Here is a 17453-nt window from a genome sequence, read left to right on the forward strand (position 1 = left end):
TTTTTTTAAAGCATGGGGAAGGTCACAAAGAAGGAACTTATATGAAATTAACTTTACTGATATGTGAGACAACTCTGAAAGCAGATCTTTCCGATCTGCAGCTGGTGAAAGACACAAGGTACAAAATAGGATGGCAAAGGCACACCGTTAATCCCACATGAAAATTAAAATGACTCTGGCACTGGGTGAGGCTTCCTACTAACAACCATGATGTCAGACTGCCTCACAGTTTGGAACAGAGACTCACAGTACCCCTGCTCCTAACACTTATTCTGTATTTATGAAGGTCTCTGAGTGCTCTCATGGGAAGTGTACAAAAACAATACAGAGTATTATCACGACCTGGCAACGCCCACAGCAAGAAGAGAAAGAGCGTAACTGATGACTGCACAGCTTGGCTACTTCTTCAAAGTTCTGTGGAGCCTTGGACAAGTCACTACCACAATCCATAAATACAGCAAATGTTTAGTGAAAGTCATTCATATACTTTACTAAAGAAAGCCAGACCAGCTGGTGAGGTACTGAGCCAGAAATTGTGATTAGATAATATATGGGGATGGTACTTCTAGCCCCTGATATTCTTTATGTGCTTCTCTTTCATCTTCCTAACAGTACCAGGGAACTGAAATCCTTGGCAATCTCCAGTCACATGGGTCATGAGATAAGATCTCCTTTGTCTTCCTTTCTTTGACTTTCTCGCCACCTTGGTCTTCATGGGCCATAAGACCTTGTGGCATTCCCTCAGCTAAGTCACTGACAAGGAATCAAGGAATAAGGACATCACTTTTTCCCTATCCCTCCATCTCTCTGTCTTCCCAACTCTCTATTCATTTCTTGTTCTACATCTCTTCATTTCTTCATCTCTTTCTTTCCATTTCTCTCTCTGCACCTTTCCTTCTCCTTCTTTACAGCGCAAGGGAAAAATATGAATGCAGAATAACATGTGAAGAAGTAATGAGACCACATTGTAGGCCACATTGTAGGAGGAGGCACTTGCTTACATGGAGCTGGGAAAAAACCAGAATCTGCCCTGTGTTTTTGAGTCAGGTACTTAAAACACAAGAACCTATTTTGTACATTCTATACAAAATATAATGTGACCATAGATAAATCTTGCCACTTTTCTATGTCTTGGTTCTCTCATAAGTGACATGAGAAGGTTGGATGAGGTGATCTATGCGGAATCTTCCAAGTTTTGATATTCTACAATTTTAATGGGCACCCAGAATATGGTTCTGACTCTTACAGCCTTATAGCTGAATGTGGAGATAGGACAGACATATGGAAAAAGCTAAAAACTTACCAAACTGAAATAAGGCTAAACTACCATAGTGCAAATTCTGCACTCATCAGTGCCAAGGAAAACTGAGGAGCAAAGTGATCAGAATTGAGCAGAGGTAACCAAGAAAGGATGTGAAGAAGAGGTATACTTTCAGAAGGGAAAGGGTATAGTTTTACAAAAAAGAACAGAAAGAGCATTCCAAGTTCAGGATATTATGTGATACTCTACATAAAAGGGAAAGGAAAAGTATGGAGTTGTAAATAAGTTCAAAAATGTTTTGTAATGAATTGCTGTTAATGGAAAAAGCCTTAATTTTTATGTGAAAGGACTGGATTAGAATACTTATTTTATGTGTGACCTTGAATAGGACATAGCTTTTCTGTGTCTTATCTTTCTCTTCTATAAAAATGAAAAGTCTAGACTACATGACTTTCAAGACTTCTTTCAGAGCTAACTCAATTTTCTGATGCTCCTAAGTGTGATGGAATACCCAGAAAGCACAAGGGTGGCAGGCAGGTTGAAGAAAATCCAAAGGGGAAATTAAGAGAACCAAGGATGAGAAGAATGTGAAAGAAGAAGGGAAGGAAAAGAGGGAGAAAAAGGTAGTTTGGGTTAGGCTTTCCTGCCTACTGAGGAATTTGATACAATGGACAATAATCCCTGATAGGATATTGAGGAGAGAAACAACAAAAGAACAGGATCATTATGGCTGCACTTTCCTAAACTTGATTTCAGGTCCACAAAAGATTTTTGTCCCAAAAGATGATGACCCAAATTGTACTATGGTCTTGGTGGGAGATGAAGAGGCTCTCCTTGGTGGAGGGGGTAACTGAGAATGGAATAGTAATTAGTTTGGTATTGCCTTAACTTTCTGGCTTTTCTTCTTAACAGGTAATCCAACTTTTAAAAACTTGTCCTTATCAATCCAGTTTTCCAACATTTTATATCTTCTTTACTGCTCACTTATGAATCTTTTCTTCTTGATTCTTACAATTTTATGTTTAAGAGGGCTTGGTACCAATTATCACCATTTCCTGTGAATCTATCCTCTTCTATTGCAGAAACTTTTATACCTCTTTATTTTGGGGCTTAGTTCTTTCTATATACTACCTTTCAGCTATTCACAGATTTTGTTTGTTTTCTTTAGTTCTGTCTAAACTGCTTCCAAGTTGAATGCGTATTTTGTATGTTGACTTCAGAATAGCAATGTGCCTTAGAGTTGGACAGTTTGGTTAAGAGCAGTTGTATAAGGGGGTTTGTAATAAAACTGCTTCTGGCATTTCTCAAGGAATGATATTTGGTACAGGATATGAGGTACAAAACTGTTCTTCAATGGACTGCTCTAAAAGTTGGACTTTGGTGGCACTGATCTTTAGTCAACCAAGAACAGATATGTGCTCTTCTACGGGCTATATTTCAGTAAAGCCACATTCCCTAATTGCTGGGTACAAATCCTAATCACAATGAAGGGTGGTGTGATTTCAGAGCAGTAAAAAACAATAGACATGAAAACAGGAGGTATTTTTCTGAAAATATTCTGAGTTAAGCAGATTCTGCATCCAAGGTACAGTAACTTAGTGCCAGGCAATCCCTGTGGCTGAAGGAGACGTTAATCTTGGAGGATCCGGAGATCAGGCTCCCTATCTTGCCTTCTCACAAGGGCAAACAGAGTTTGAATGTTTGGAATGTGGCCAGGAACATCTACTTGCATTCTTTAGATTCCTATCGTGATGGGAAAGGTGAGAAGTTGTCTTCAAGCTAGACACTCCACTTCAGATCAGGAAACAAATCTGTTGGTGGCCCAAGGATTTTTCTTTAGAAGAAAAAAGCCATACAAAAATACACAGAGATGGAGGGAGAGGGCACAGGGAAAAAGACAAGTTAAGCTATATGACAGGTCTCCAGTGGACCAAATCTTGCAAAACTTTGTTTTGGGCAGAATGGAATCAATTGATCAAGTTAACCTTGATAAGATGAGAAAGTGTTGTGTCTTAGCCCTAGAAGATTTACATCCTTCTTGCCCTAGGTTCATTGCTTCATCCAATTCAAAACATTTATTAGGCACCTACTGTGTATAAGACACTAGGTTCAGCATAGGATACAAAGACACAGATGGAATGGTCCCAGATCTCAAGAAGCTTATAGCCTACAGGAGGGAGGAGGGGTTGGCATAATACATATAAAAATAATTACAGCACAAAGAAAGCTGAGAGCCAGTATAATATAGTGAACAGAATGGTGAGCATAGAACTGGCAAGACTTACGATAGTTGTGTGACTAAGGGCTTATCACTTAACTTCTGAGCCTCAGGAAACTACCTAAGACTTATCTACTAATTTACAGAATAATTGTAATCAGCATTGGTAGAAAGCTCTCATGATCCCAAATCCATAGATATTTGACAATAAGGACAAAACAATCACATTGGGGGTGGGGGGATTAAAGAAATAGACTGTTTAAACTGGGTCTCCAAGAGGCAGAGATGAGAAAGAAATGCACTCTTGGAAAGGGGAAAGGCTTGTACAAATTCATGGGGACAGGGGACAGAGCCTATAAAGGGTTGAGCCAACAAGCCAACTGTCTAGTTTAGTTAGAATGTAGATTTCCTGAAGGATGATAGTATAAAATAAGGCTGGAAAGGTTGTGCAGATCTTAAATGCCAGGTTAAGAAGAATATATTTTATGCTTATAGACTATGGGGAACAATTAAAATTTTTTGAGGACTGATAATTTTCCAGGGAGTTGATATGACATAGGGAAGAGAAAAAGCATTTATTAACTTCCTATAATGTGCCAGGTAATGTGATAAGTATTTTACAAATATCTCATTGGATCCTTACAACCACCCTGGGAGGCTGGTGCTAGCGTTTTCCTCATTTTACAGTTGAGAAACTGTAGCAAAGTGTGGTTAAATGACTTGTTTAAGGTCACAGAGTTAGGAAGTCAGATATTCCTGACTTCTTGCACCACACCACTGAGCTGTTCTGAAAAGATCCCTGAAATGGAAGCAGAACCCCAGGATGTGGTGCTGCCACTAACTCCCTAAAAATCCCCTTTGTAAGCTTTAATTTATCTGTAAAATGAAAGGAAAAAAGGTCACTTCTAAGGTTCCTCTCAGCTCTGAAATCTATGATCTAGGACCCTTTTATGATTGACATAGCAAAAGCCCACTTAGTAGGTGCTGAATTTTTTTAAAAACAGGATGATTGGATTTTTATCTACTTAATAAGGAGTACAATTATCCAGATACATGTGCTTTATCGGGCTGCAAAACAGGTCTTTTTCTGTACTGGTCACATGCTAAATGACCAGTTAGGTACCGGCACTTCAGCTGTCTCCTTGTCTCATTCAAGTGAGGCATTTAAATCACCTTGGGGAAGATCCCCCAAGTTGACCCCTCCTTTGGCTGTCTTTTCCATCCTCCAAACAGCCTTGAGCCTTTCCAGGCTCCTCCTCCCAGGGTCCCAGGTTCCCACATGGACTACAATACATGGAAACTCCCTCACATTCTTCAGGATATCCTTTGCCCTTCCTGTCCCACCTCTGCCTTGGCACCCAGGAGGCAGCAAGCTATTCTGCGCGTTCTCTTTCTCTCTTTCTTTGGAGAGACATTCTTTGGCACTGATTCACCAGCCCAGTAGGTTTCTTGGTCATTCCCCTGAAACAGAAGCCCATCACAGCTTCAGTCCTAGGCTAGAAGACTTCCAAAGGCAGTCCTAATGCCAGATGTTGCTGCTGCTCTGAATGGTCCTCACATTCCATTAAGAATGGGAGCATTGTATTTGTGATTTTATTTTTGCTTCCTTACCAGAGTATCTTAGGAGGCTAGCAGTCTGTTCTTTACCAGTCTACAATTAGATAAAGTTTATCTATACATGGTTATTTCATAGGCAACACTTTCTATGAGCAGGGGCTATTTGCAATCATGAAATCAAATCCATAACACCAATGTTCTCCTGATTTTGTCATATGATTGTAAGGAAAAGAATGTTCTGATGGAGGCTGCAGGTGATACAAATGTCAACAGAAAGACATATGGTAGGTACATAAGTAAGCTGCAACATATTGCCAACAATGATTAATGTATGATAAGAGGTATAAAAGCCAGTGACAAAACATGTAAAACTAGAAAAAGAAGTAGGTTGTTAATGAAGCATGAATGAGGGATAACAAATGGATAGTCTGAGTATTACACTGCTATCAATAAATTATTAAAGGAAAAAAAAAAAAAACAATGGAGGAGAGTCTCCAGATTTAAGAGTATGAACTCTATGGAAGATCTGTGGATAGACAAAAATCATACAAGTCGAGTAGGAATGATGTATTTACAATGTGTATTAGCAGAGGATATATACCAATACTGATGAGGTCATGTATCTATAAAAATATTAAAATAAGCATGAGAGATAATTAATATTGAAACATTTTAGGAAGAATACTAATAAATTAAGACATGTCCAGAAATAGGTGATCTGGATGCTGAGGGCACTAGTAATTATGCCATATAAATATTGGTTAAAAGAACTACACATTTGGCCTGAAGAAGAGAAGACTTAGGAAGGATCTGATAGTTGTATCCAAATAGCTGATGGGCTGCCAAGTCAACGGAGGAATTTTATTCTTCTTGGTCCCAAAGAGCAAAACTAGTTGCAATGAGTGGAAATTGAAGAAAGGCAGATTTGTGCTCAATCAAATGAAAAACTTTCTAAGAAGTATAACTGTCCAAAAATAGAAATGGACTATCTTGGAAGTAATAGTTCCCCTTCAAGAAAGATCTTTTAAGAAAATGCTCAATGACTATCAGAAATATTGTAGAATATGGTTGTACCTTTTTAGGTACAGGTTGGACTGGATAGCCTCTGAAGTTGCTGATATCCTGTAGTAGAATTACTACATTATAGTAGTAGTTTATGCTACTTGTATATACATTATATCCTTGTACTCTATGTGCAAACAATATTGACCTTACTCTCCTTTATCATTCACTTCAACAAATATTAAGCACCTATATTATGCAAAAAAAAGCAAAAACAAAATACAAAGGAAAAAATGTCTGATAGTCTCTACTTTTGAAGTGGGGGGAGAGTGGGCAATGAGTACGTATAAAGTAATTTTAGGAGGATGACAGCACCAAAAACTGGGAAAGAAGCAGCCTTTATATAAGATAAACTTCTAGTTAAGGGGATAGCCTGTGCAAGGGTACTGATGTAGAAGACAGAATGTCATATACAGGGAACAAATAAGTAATTATATTTCCAATATGCTTAAATTGATTGTATTATATTATAAATTTGCACACATAATATACGTCAGCTTACTTGCTGTCTTGAGGAAGGGGGAAGGAAGTGAGGAAGGGGAAAAAAATTTGGAATTCAAAATCATACAGAAATGAATGTTGAAAACTATCTTTACATGTAATTGGAAAAATACTATTAAATATTTCACTATTAAGTGGAAAAAATTAAATTTCTATTATGTTGCTAAAGATATACATTAATCTCTTAACCTTAAGACATTTTTCAGTTCTTTATATGCTTTAGAAAATTCACCAAACCTTCAGTTCTTTCCACAACTGTTATTTATATCTGTTTCATCTTTCTGGTTTCAATTTCCTAATGAAGGAGTAAAGAGATAATAGACAAGATTTCTTCTAATTTTAAGTTGTGGTATAAAATTTTACTCCCAGGAATAATCCAACTTTAGTGGAATTGTAGGAAAATATACTTTCTTTTGGAATTTTGACTTCAAATTCACTATTTTTCTGACAAAAACAAATGACTGCTTACTAATGAAAAAAATCAAGTTGTATAAAATTCCCATTTAATCTTCCTTTTTTTTCTTGACCTCTTTGAGCTTAGAATTTATAGATATGTAAACTTTTTAGGTCTTATCTTTCCCTATGTGGTAATAATTTTATTTCTAAATTGTAGTCATATTGTGACTAATAAAACTGATGGAGAAGATATAGATCATGGTCATACATGAAGAGACAGACATACTTGAATACTCCAGGAAAGATTTTTCAAGAATTATACCTATTTCCTAGATGATACTCTCTTTCTAGTATAGGGAGGAAAAAAGGAGGTTAGACTATTTTTCAATTACCACATGCTAAGATAGATACCAATTGGAGTCATTCAAAATAGACACAAAACTTATCCATAAAAGTTGACATCATAAACAAATTAGAAATATAAGGAAAAAAATAACTTTCACAGCTATGGACATGGGATATTCATGATCAAAAAATAGGGAGGAGACAAACATGCAAACAATTATGTATAAGCAAAATATATAGGATAAATTGGCAGGCACTAATATTAAGGGAATAAGAAAAGACTTCTTGTAGAAGGTGGTATTTCAGTTGGGTCTTGAAGATGACAATAAGGAGAGAGAGGATTCCAGGTATGAAGGACATACTAGAAAATATGCCCAGAGCTAGGAAGTGGAATTTCTTGTTTGAGGAACAGCAAAAAGTCCTATGTCACTAGATTGTAGAGTACAAGGGAGTATACAAAGTGTAAGAAGACTGAAAAGGCAGGAGGGAGCCAGGTTATGAAGGACTTTGAAGGCCAAACAGAGGAATTTATATCTGACTCTGAAAGTCATAGGGAACCACTAGAGTTTATTGAGGTGGGGGGAATTGATGATATGATGACACCTGTGCTTTAGGAAGATCATTTAAATTTTTTTTTCTGTTTATTTATTATTAACATTCTTTTTTTCTTTTTCTTTTAAATTTTGAATTCCAAATTTTCTCCCACTTTCTTATCCCTTCTAGGAAAATAATTTTTATAAATGGATTGGAGGATAGACTGAAGTAGGGAATAATGAGTCAGGGACACCAACTGAAAAACAATAGTCCAAATAAATGAGGGTTTATACCATGGCAAAATGTAAAATTCTGTACAAATAATATTAATGCAGTTAAAATTAGAAAGCAAATAATTAATGGGGAAAAATCTTTCTAGTAAATTTCTCTGATAAAAAGGTCTTCTATCCAAGATATATAAAGAACTGATTTGAAAGTATAAGAATAAATGCCATTCCTCAATAGATAACTGGTCAAAAAATATGAAGAGGCAGTTTTCAAGGAAAGATATCCAAGCTATCAAAAGCTATATGAAACAATGCTCCAATTCATTAATCATTAGAGAAATTTGAATTAAATCAACTGTTAGGATAACACCTCAACCCACTAGTTAGTAAAACTGATAAAAAAGGAAAATAACAATTGTTGGTAGAAGCTGTCAAAAAACAGACACACTTGTACACTGTTGGTGAAGCTATGAATTGTTTAGCCATTCAAGAAAGTAATTAGGAACTAGGATCTAAAAGTCATGAAACTGTGAATGCTCTTTGACCCAGTTATACTACTACTAGACACATGCTCCAAGAAATCAAAGAGGAAAAGGACACATATATAGAAAAATATTGATATATCTTTTTATAATAACAAAAATGGAATTAAGGGGTTTCCATCTATTGGGAAATGGCTAAATAAATTACAATATTTGAAAGTAATAGACCATTATTGCTTCATAAGAAATGGTGAAATGGATAGTTTCAGAGGAAACTGGAAAGATGTCTATGAATTGATACAAAGTAAAAGGAATAGCACTAAGAGGATGCTTTATACATAACATAAAGGAAAAAAACTTTGAAAGACTTTAGAACTTTGAGCAGTATGATGATTAAAATATGAAGCTAGAGGATCAAAGATAAAGCATGTTACTCATCTCCTGCCAAAGAAATGATGGATTTAAAATGCAGAATGAAACATTTTTGTACATGTCCAATGTGGGGATCAGTTTTACTTAAATTATGCATATTATAATGGGGTTTTCCCTTATTTTTGAATCCTTCAATTAGATGGGATGTGGGAGGGAAAGAAAATAAATGTTTTGCTAATGGGAAGGATTAATCTTTTCTTAAAGATAAGGGACCTTAGGCATCAATACTTACAAACAAGTTTATTAAAAACAATACTCCAGAACTCTTCATCATGGCTAGGCTGAGTTCTAGACATAATCCTTTCTACTCTGCATCACTTGTTCAAGTTGTTTTTAGTCTACTACAGAGTGAGACATGAGAAAGTCCAAAAGCACAGGGCAGTGGTTCTGAGATAGGGGTCCATATGGTTTCTCTCTGGATCTCTAGCATATTCCAAAATCAATTATACATTTTGTATTACGCATTGCCCTTTTTTTTTTTTTTTTTTTTTAAAGTTATCTGGATGTCTTTTTTTTTCTTGTATCGGCATAGGTAATTAAGAACTAGTACACATCTTTGGTTCCTCCCTATGGACCATCTGACTCAGAATTCTGTTACTGAAAGTTGAACCAAAGAAGCTGTTTTAGCAACTGGGTATTTACCTTTTCATTCAGTCCTTCTGGAACCTACATGCCATTCTATTTGGCAGCCTCATTACAATGGGCTAATTCCCAGTATCTCCCCTGAATTTCAGCTGATCTAGGTAAGTGAACAACTGGTTAAGAAGACAACTGAGACTGGACCTTGGATTTCTGGACAACAGCTTAAAATCCAGGAATGACAATCTTCCCACCGAGACAGAGTATTCCTACAAGACTAGTAAAAATAAGTTTGTCTAGAGTTCTGAAATTCTTATCAATTAAACCGTAAACCATTATGAGAGGATGATATAACACAGGGAGAATGGCCATAGAGAGTCACAAGCCTCTTGCTTCATTCTACATGCTTTCTAAGTCATTTAAGCTTTCTGGGTTTTTGTTTTCCTAATTGTAAATGTAATCCTAAATGTAAAATGTAAAAATTGTAAAATGAGAGAGCTTGTCCCTTCCAGTTCTAAATCAATAATCTTGGAGACTGTCACCCTCAAATATAGTTTAGCTTATTTCCTCTGCATCACCTTGTACATGCTCACGTTCTGACGTGGTGCTCTCCAAGAACTTCCTGAAATTTGTCTCTTTGGGCAAGTCATCTACCTCTCTGGGTCTCCATTTTCTCAACTATAAAATGAAAGGGTTGGATTATGTGACCTCTGAGCTTCCTTCTAGTCTAGGATTCTAAGGTTCAGCGCTAACATCCCAATGACCTATGGTATCATCTGTACTCGTACTGATTTTAATATGTTCAGGCTTCCTTTAACATGTATAAAGCCTCTAACTACATTTCACTCTCATTTGCTAAGAACATTTGGACTATGAACATCTCTAGTTTTAATTTTTTAACTAGTGACTTAAAACCTCTGCATGTATATAAAGTTGTAAGAGGGGCCACAGAATCCTACTATGCATTTATTTTTCATTTCCTAAAACTAAACTGACTTGAAATTCTAATTATCATTGTCTCTGTATATTGGGAAAGTTCTCCATGGGGAAAAATTAACACCACCTGGAGGATGGTGGGACTGCACTACAGCCCTACTGATGCTCTTTTTCGACACACAAGAGGGGCTTAGGTTACAACTTTTCCATGTTTTCCAGGGTTCCCAGAACTCATCTGGCTCTGAGCCAAAGCAGCATAAGTATGTTTGTGAGATCTCTGGTGAATGGAAGTACCTGCAGTGATTTTCTCTCTGTTTTGATCCCTCTTGGTGCATTTCAACTCTGGGTGCTTTCTGTTCCGGTGAAGCAATGCTTGAGAGGGCAGAATGAATGAATCTTGAAATTCACACTCTGGCAAATTGGCCTGATTTCCTAAATCCATAATTACAACATTCCTAAGGAATATGCATTCTTTCTGAGAGAAAGAGTGAAGATTAGTTTTCTATTTCTTGCCACTTATATGACTTCTCAGTGAAGAGAATTTTCCCCCAACCCAAGCTCACTTACACTTTTTTTTAACCTCTAAATATTCATGGATTTACTTGGATCTCTTTCTAGTACTAAACTCGTCGAATTATTTTGCCTAAATGCACAATGGGGACAAAATACCCAGTGTAGATAGCCCACATGCCTTTGTGAATGCTGGGTATTTGCCCAATCTTCGCAGAAGCCAATGTGTATCTTAAGGCAACTCTCAGACAAGTACTGATCCATTTAAAGGTTATTTAATGAGTCAGAATGATTGTTACAGGATTGGATTGTCTGATTATTGCTGACAGGAGAGAATGCTGAGCAGGGATTTTTCAAGTGATTACAAAACATTTATGACAGAAATATAAACTACTTTGTAAAAAACATTACTTCTAAACACATCATATTAGTTTAAGATATTTGAGGTCTCTTCTACAATGTCCCAGATTTAGAAGAGATAATGGCCAAATCAGACACCAAAAAAGGACGCCAAAAGCTAGTCTAAATTAGTACTGATGATGGGGCATTAACCATTTATGTCCACTAATCACTGTAGCATCAAACAGATTGTTCTCTCACCAAGTTTTCTCTGGCCCATAGTCCCTAAGCTCTTTCCTGTGCCTTCCCTGAGCTGAGCTCTGTAATACTTAAAGATTATTCTAGAATTATATTCCTATCAACATTCTTAGTGTTAAAGACTTGGTTTATGAGTACTTAGAAAAGTAGTAATCACCCACAGTCAACATGGATTAATTGAGAACAAGTCATGACAAACTAATCACATTTTCTTTTTTGAAAGAATTACTAGGGCAGTACCAAAGGTAGAGCATATCTAGATCTCAGCAAGGCACTGAACAAACTCTCTTATAGTAGACAAAATATATAAATGTGGGTGAAATGAATGGTATAGTCAAGTGGATTTATAGTCAGTTAACTGGGACATTCCCAATTATCAATTGTGGCATATCCATCACTTAATTAGAAAAAAAAAAAGAAGAAATGGACAATGTTGATACCAGATTAAAAATTCTATTTCTAAAAAGAATGCATAAAGAAGTAGATGGAGGAAAAAAAGATAGAAGGAGGAGAAGGATGAGGGATGAGAGAAAGAGAAAGCAAGCATGAATATGCATTTAGTCAACACTTACTATATACTAGGCACTATGTTAAATTTTGGGAATACAACTATAAGCAAGCAAGACAGTCTCTGCCTTCAAGAAGCTTACATTTAATCCAGGAAGACAAAACATAAATGAGAACAGGAAAGCTAGGGAAAGAGTAGTAGGTCACCTGAGAAGTGAGGTGGAAGCTTAATTCTGAGCAAGAGAAGACAAAGGCTTACCTATTAGAGCCCAAAGATGGAGTATACATTTCTGGTGGGGAAGAGCTGGTGATAAAGCAAAAACTCCCCTATTAAAGTCCCAAGTGGACAGTGTAGACAAAATTCTATTCATTAACCTCTATGAGGACCAAATAAGCTAAAATGGACTGACAAGCTCAACAATGAAAGTTGTGAAGAGATGTGTGAAGAAGAAAGTTAAGATATTTTGTCTATTTGCTGATCTACCTCTAACAAAAGAGAGGTACATTTAGATATAGAGAATAAATTCACAACTGCGAGTTTTTAGATTCATAATTGTATACTATCAAAGGAAACAGTGAAATTTGAACTTGAGATTCCTTACCTCTCAACATCCAGCAAGTATGCTCCCCAACTCTTGCCAGCATGAGATGATCTAACTCTAATATTGCCTAAAAAGAGTCAAAATGACTCTCAAAATCCTCTTCTGATGAATTTTACAGTACCAACACACAACACATTTTAACATCTTAAGTTCACATTTGGCACAATTTACTTGCAACTAAAGTAAAGGTTTTGTGGGAATATAGTTATACATTTGCTACAAATTGCTGGCATCTGTCCCTGCAGTCCTCTGCTGAGAACAGGACTCATGTGCTAAAATCATTTGATTTTCATGGTAAAATCATTTAAAGTAGAAAAGCAAACAAATCCATAAAGCGTCTGACTGACAATAGAGAAGTCAGAGGAGAGGCTCTGTGGCTCCCAGTGCTGAGCTGGGATAGCAGCTGGCTTTTGCAGGAGGCCTTCATCACTGCAGCAAGGATCTATGGGGCATGAGAGGTCAGCAGCCTGAGTGATGGGGCTGGTCTAGTCAAGAGAAAATGAAGGCCTGAGCCTTAGGAGGTCAGGGGCTAGTTCAGGCTCTGAAATGGAATTCCCATGTGAACTGGGCAGGACAAATATGTTCCCATTTGCACACAAAATGGGAACAGGTGCTTAGGATGCACCTTTGGTCCAAGTCCCATTGCAATCTTAAGCAATATCGAACAACTTCATGACTCCCATGTAATCACAAACAGCAAGGATCCCTTCCCTAAGTATGGAACTGAAATGGAGAACATCCTGGCAAAACTCCAAGTAAAGGGATTGCATTCGGCCAGAGATTCCCCTCGAAGTCTCAATTGGATGCGCTGTTTTTCTTCACTTTGAGTCTTAAATAGTTGGGCAGGGTTCCTGTACAGCTGTTCCACAGCTGCTGGGCTACAAAGCAGAGATGGCTATATTCCAAAAGCACCTGAAGAGAATCAGCTAAGATAATGGTCAAATGTTGGTTTCCTTTTTGCTACTAAACTGAAATGTGGAACCATTAAGAGTAGCAATGATAGTTTTGTGAGCAAAATTTCTGGGTTGTCCTTCTGCTCCCAGAAGCACAGCCCCCCAGGTCATACATGCCGCATTTCCCCAAGCAGGAAGGGGAGACTGAGTGTGGGCTCCGACTCCCATCTCAGCCAATACTGTAGCAACAAAAATCTCTGCATAACAAAAGATGTCCAAGGCCCAGCTAACACAGTTATTTCAAAAATTACTTGATATGACCAAAGTATGTGGACAGTTACAGCACTGACAGCTGAAAAGGAACTTTAAGAAGTCTCGTCCAGCCCTCAACTTGACGAAAAAGGAAAACAATGAGGTACTGAAAGACTATAAGTATTTTCACAAAGGTCACACAGGTAAAAGCGGAGCCGGAATTCTCTCTCAGGTCTTTTGGATTCTCTTCACTACAACTTGAGGCCCTTTGGCATATTATGAAATTTTAATAGGTGGGAATAAGGGGAAAGGGATTCCAAGAAGAGGGGAGGTAACAAAGGACAAGAGGTGATAAAGGAAAAACAAGTAGGCATGTGCTGTACCTTACCCTTTACCATTTCTCTGCCTCTGGTTGCAGCAATGTGAGAAAGAGGATGGAATGGTAAATTTGGGTAATAGCATAGGGGATTTTGAATGCCAGGGTGAGAAAATCAGATTTAATTTGGCAAGGAGAAGCTAGTTTATTTCTGTTTTTCCCTGGAGGTCAGACATTTCCTTAATCATTTCCTTTACTATGGTGTAAGGCATTTAGGGGAGTGAAGACTGACTATCACTCCCACATTGAAGTCCAAACACCACACTAACAGACTAGAAACAAAATCTTTACTAAAGCCTGTTTGTCTGCTATGGTCACTGTCTCCTTCTCTGCCTTTGAGGAAGGAAGACACTGGAAAGAGGAAGAGCTGGAAAACTCAACTTCTAATCATTATTCTAGATCAGAGAAGGAGAACCCAGAGGCATTATGAGGTATCCCAGGGAAGACAGGGATCTTCAAAGATGTTTTACAAATTCCTCCTTTGGAATCAATGTTAGTGTGTGCCTCCCTGTACTTTCCTCAGCTTAGTGACTCCCCATCTATAGATGAAGACCAAGCAAGAGTCGCTAGGATCTTATTACTGAAACTACAGTTATTCTGTTTTGGAGACAGCCACAGATGGATTTGCTAACACTATGACATCAGTCTTGCTAATTCAGAGGACTGTGTAAATGGTACCCAGTAGGCTCTGAGGTGAAGTGTTTGACCACCAGCAAGAAGGAGAGGGAAGTCAGATCATAAAGTCCACGGAAGAAAGTAAAAGTAGGAATGATCAAGATTCTGAAAGACTTCAAAAGCCAAAGAGAAGAATTTATATTTAATCCCGATTTTAACAGGGAATCACTGGAGTTTACTGAGCAGGGAACTGGAGTAGCATGATCGTCTAGACCTATGTTTTAAGAAAATCACTTTTGCAGCTGGGTATATGACCTGAAATGGAGAGAGACTTAAGAACCAAGTCCAACTCTGGTAAACCAATTAGAAAGCTCTTGCTTTCTATTAACAATCCAAATGTGAGGTCATGGGACCTTGTACCATGGTAAAAGTAGCATGAATGGAGAGAAGGAGATATACACAAATAAATGTAAAAGGTAGAAATGGCAAGATTTGATATCTGAGTATATATGCGGAGTGAATACAACTGAAGAGTCAAGAATGATACTGGAAGCCTGGGGGACAGGAATAATGATGGGGTCCTTGGATAGTAACAGGGAAATTAGGAAGAAGAGAGGATCTGGGGGAAAAGAGAGTGAGTTTTGGACATGTATGAGATGCCTAGAGTATATGCAATTCAAAATGTCCAAGAACAGCTGGTGATTCAAAATTAGAGCTCAGATCAGGGAAGATATAAAGATCTGGGAATCATTTACAGAGTGACAAACCTGTGGGAACTAATGAGATCACCAAATATGACAGCAGAAAGGATGAAAAGAAAAGAGCCTGGGTCAGAATTTTGGGGGAAGAAGAGAGATCCATAGCTAGTGGTAAAATTTGGAGCTACTGTAAAACCTCACAGTCAAACCAGTTAGTGTGATTTCATAAACAGATCATTCCTCATTTTACCTTCGCCTTGTCTACATAGCTTACCCCCCAAAAAAAAAGAGACACACCCATCTGTGGAATGACTTATGATGTAAGAAATTCTGCTAGGTGTTATTATTTCCCTCACATAAGGCCAAAGAACTACTTCACTCATCAAAGCTGGGGGTAGGACATGACAGGGAAGTTCTTTGTAGGATTTAATGGGGACTTGTGTTGGTTAGAAAATTGCCAGAAAAGTGTACACATTATATCATAAGATTTATCAACTGGCTCCTGTAGTCACTCCCAATGAATGCATGGCCAATGCTTTTTTTGTGAAGATGAACTTATTTTTGTAGCCTCCTTGTGTAGCATACAGAGAACCCTTGATTTCATTTATCTTTCATTTTGGTGTTTGTGGAATGTGATTTATAAAGAACTCAGAATATTTCCTCTATATTCACCTGATAACACAATGCCTCCCATGCATCCCAAGCCCACAGCTTGAATGAAGATATTGCTCTAATCTATTAGACATCCTCAACTGATAACCTGGCACAAAATTACAATCCTTTCCTTCAGTAACAGAGCCAGAACTAAGCATTAGTTTTCACAAGTCTGAGTAAATTTCCAAAATATGAAATTTCATGACAGTTGTGCCTATATACATGGCTGCTGTGAGGGCCTTTTAAGCCTCATTTCAAAGTAATGTTATCCTAACAAAATATCAAAGTTGGGGGTGGGGGGAAGAGGGGAAAAGGGGGGAAAGGAGAGAGAGAAAAAAACACACACACAAAATGTCAGATGCTGCAGGTTATAAGTAAATGAATATATCAGACTCTACAAACAGCAAATGGTTATATGCCCAGAGGCAGCCTGGATCTGCAGAAAAGAGTTTTATGTATCATACAGAGGTAAGTATGAATGTAGGCTTCTGTTTATAGCTTTAAGCCAATTTTTGTTAATAACAAAAAGTTTCAATGAATTAAAAGGCAATAGTATAATTTTGTCAGCTTTTAGGAACTCAAAGTTAAAAATTAACTTTAATGTTTTTAAAGCCCTGATTCAAGTTTTCTCTTCCATATAGGCTATCTGCTAATATTCAGATGGACGAGTAAAAATGATAGATGTGCATAAAAATGTGCCTTTATCACATTTGAAGCAAGTCTGTGTCACAGTTTATATTTTTACATAGCTACAAAGGTATTTAGTTTCCTCTTTATGATTCTTTACAGTAATAAATATACATTTAAAATTCCAACTTCTACATAAATTGAGAAGGAACTTTATATTTCCTTTGCAAAAATGGCAAGATTCCACTTCAGCACCCCAAATCTTTTTCTTCTATAGTCCTTCCACTGCCTAACTTAACAGGTCAAAGAGGGTTTAATCCTAAGCTCCAAGCTCAATGCTCACATATCTCTGGAATGAGTTAATTTCTTAGAGACAGATAATAGATTAAACTCACCTGAATGTGATCTTCCCAATTCTCCTGGGTCATGCTTTTCTGAAAAGCAATTAGAACAGAAAAATAAGTATTTTTAAAAATAAATCCTCTGGTGTAAAGGCATTAGACATGAAGAGGAAGACACAAGACCACAAGATTAATAGTGACTTGAAATAAATTACCTGCCTCATTTTCTATTGTCAACACTCAAATTCTAG

At 37.2% G+C, this 17453-nt stretch overlaps 1 protein-coding gene across 1 annotated transcript in view; it reads right to left on the bottom strand.

The window, feature by feature from the left end:
- The window catches only part of EXD3 (exonuclease 3'-5' domain containing 3), a 427068-nt gene that overhangs the window by 199646 nt on the left and 209969 nt on the right, over nt 1-17453 (bottom strand). Inside the window, exon 11 of the mRNA XM_051976911.1 lies at nt 17257-17295. Coding sequence (XP_051832871.1) covers nt 17257-17295 — 39 coding nt within the window. The remainder of the gene's footprint in view (nt 1-17256; nt 17296-17453) is intronic.

This window comes from Antechinus flavipes, chromosome 2, assembly GCF_016432865.1.
Source record: "Antechinus flavipes isolate AdamAnt ecotype Samford, QLD, Australia chromosome 2, AdamAnt_v2, whole genome shotgun sequence".
Taxonomy (NCBI): domain Eukaryota; kingdom Metazoa; phylum Chordata; class Mammalia; order Dasyuromorphia; family Dasyuridae; genus Antechinus; species Antechinus flavipes.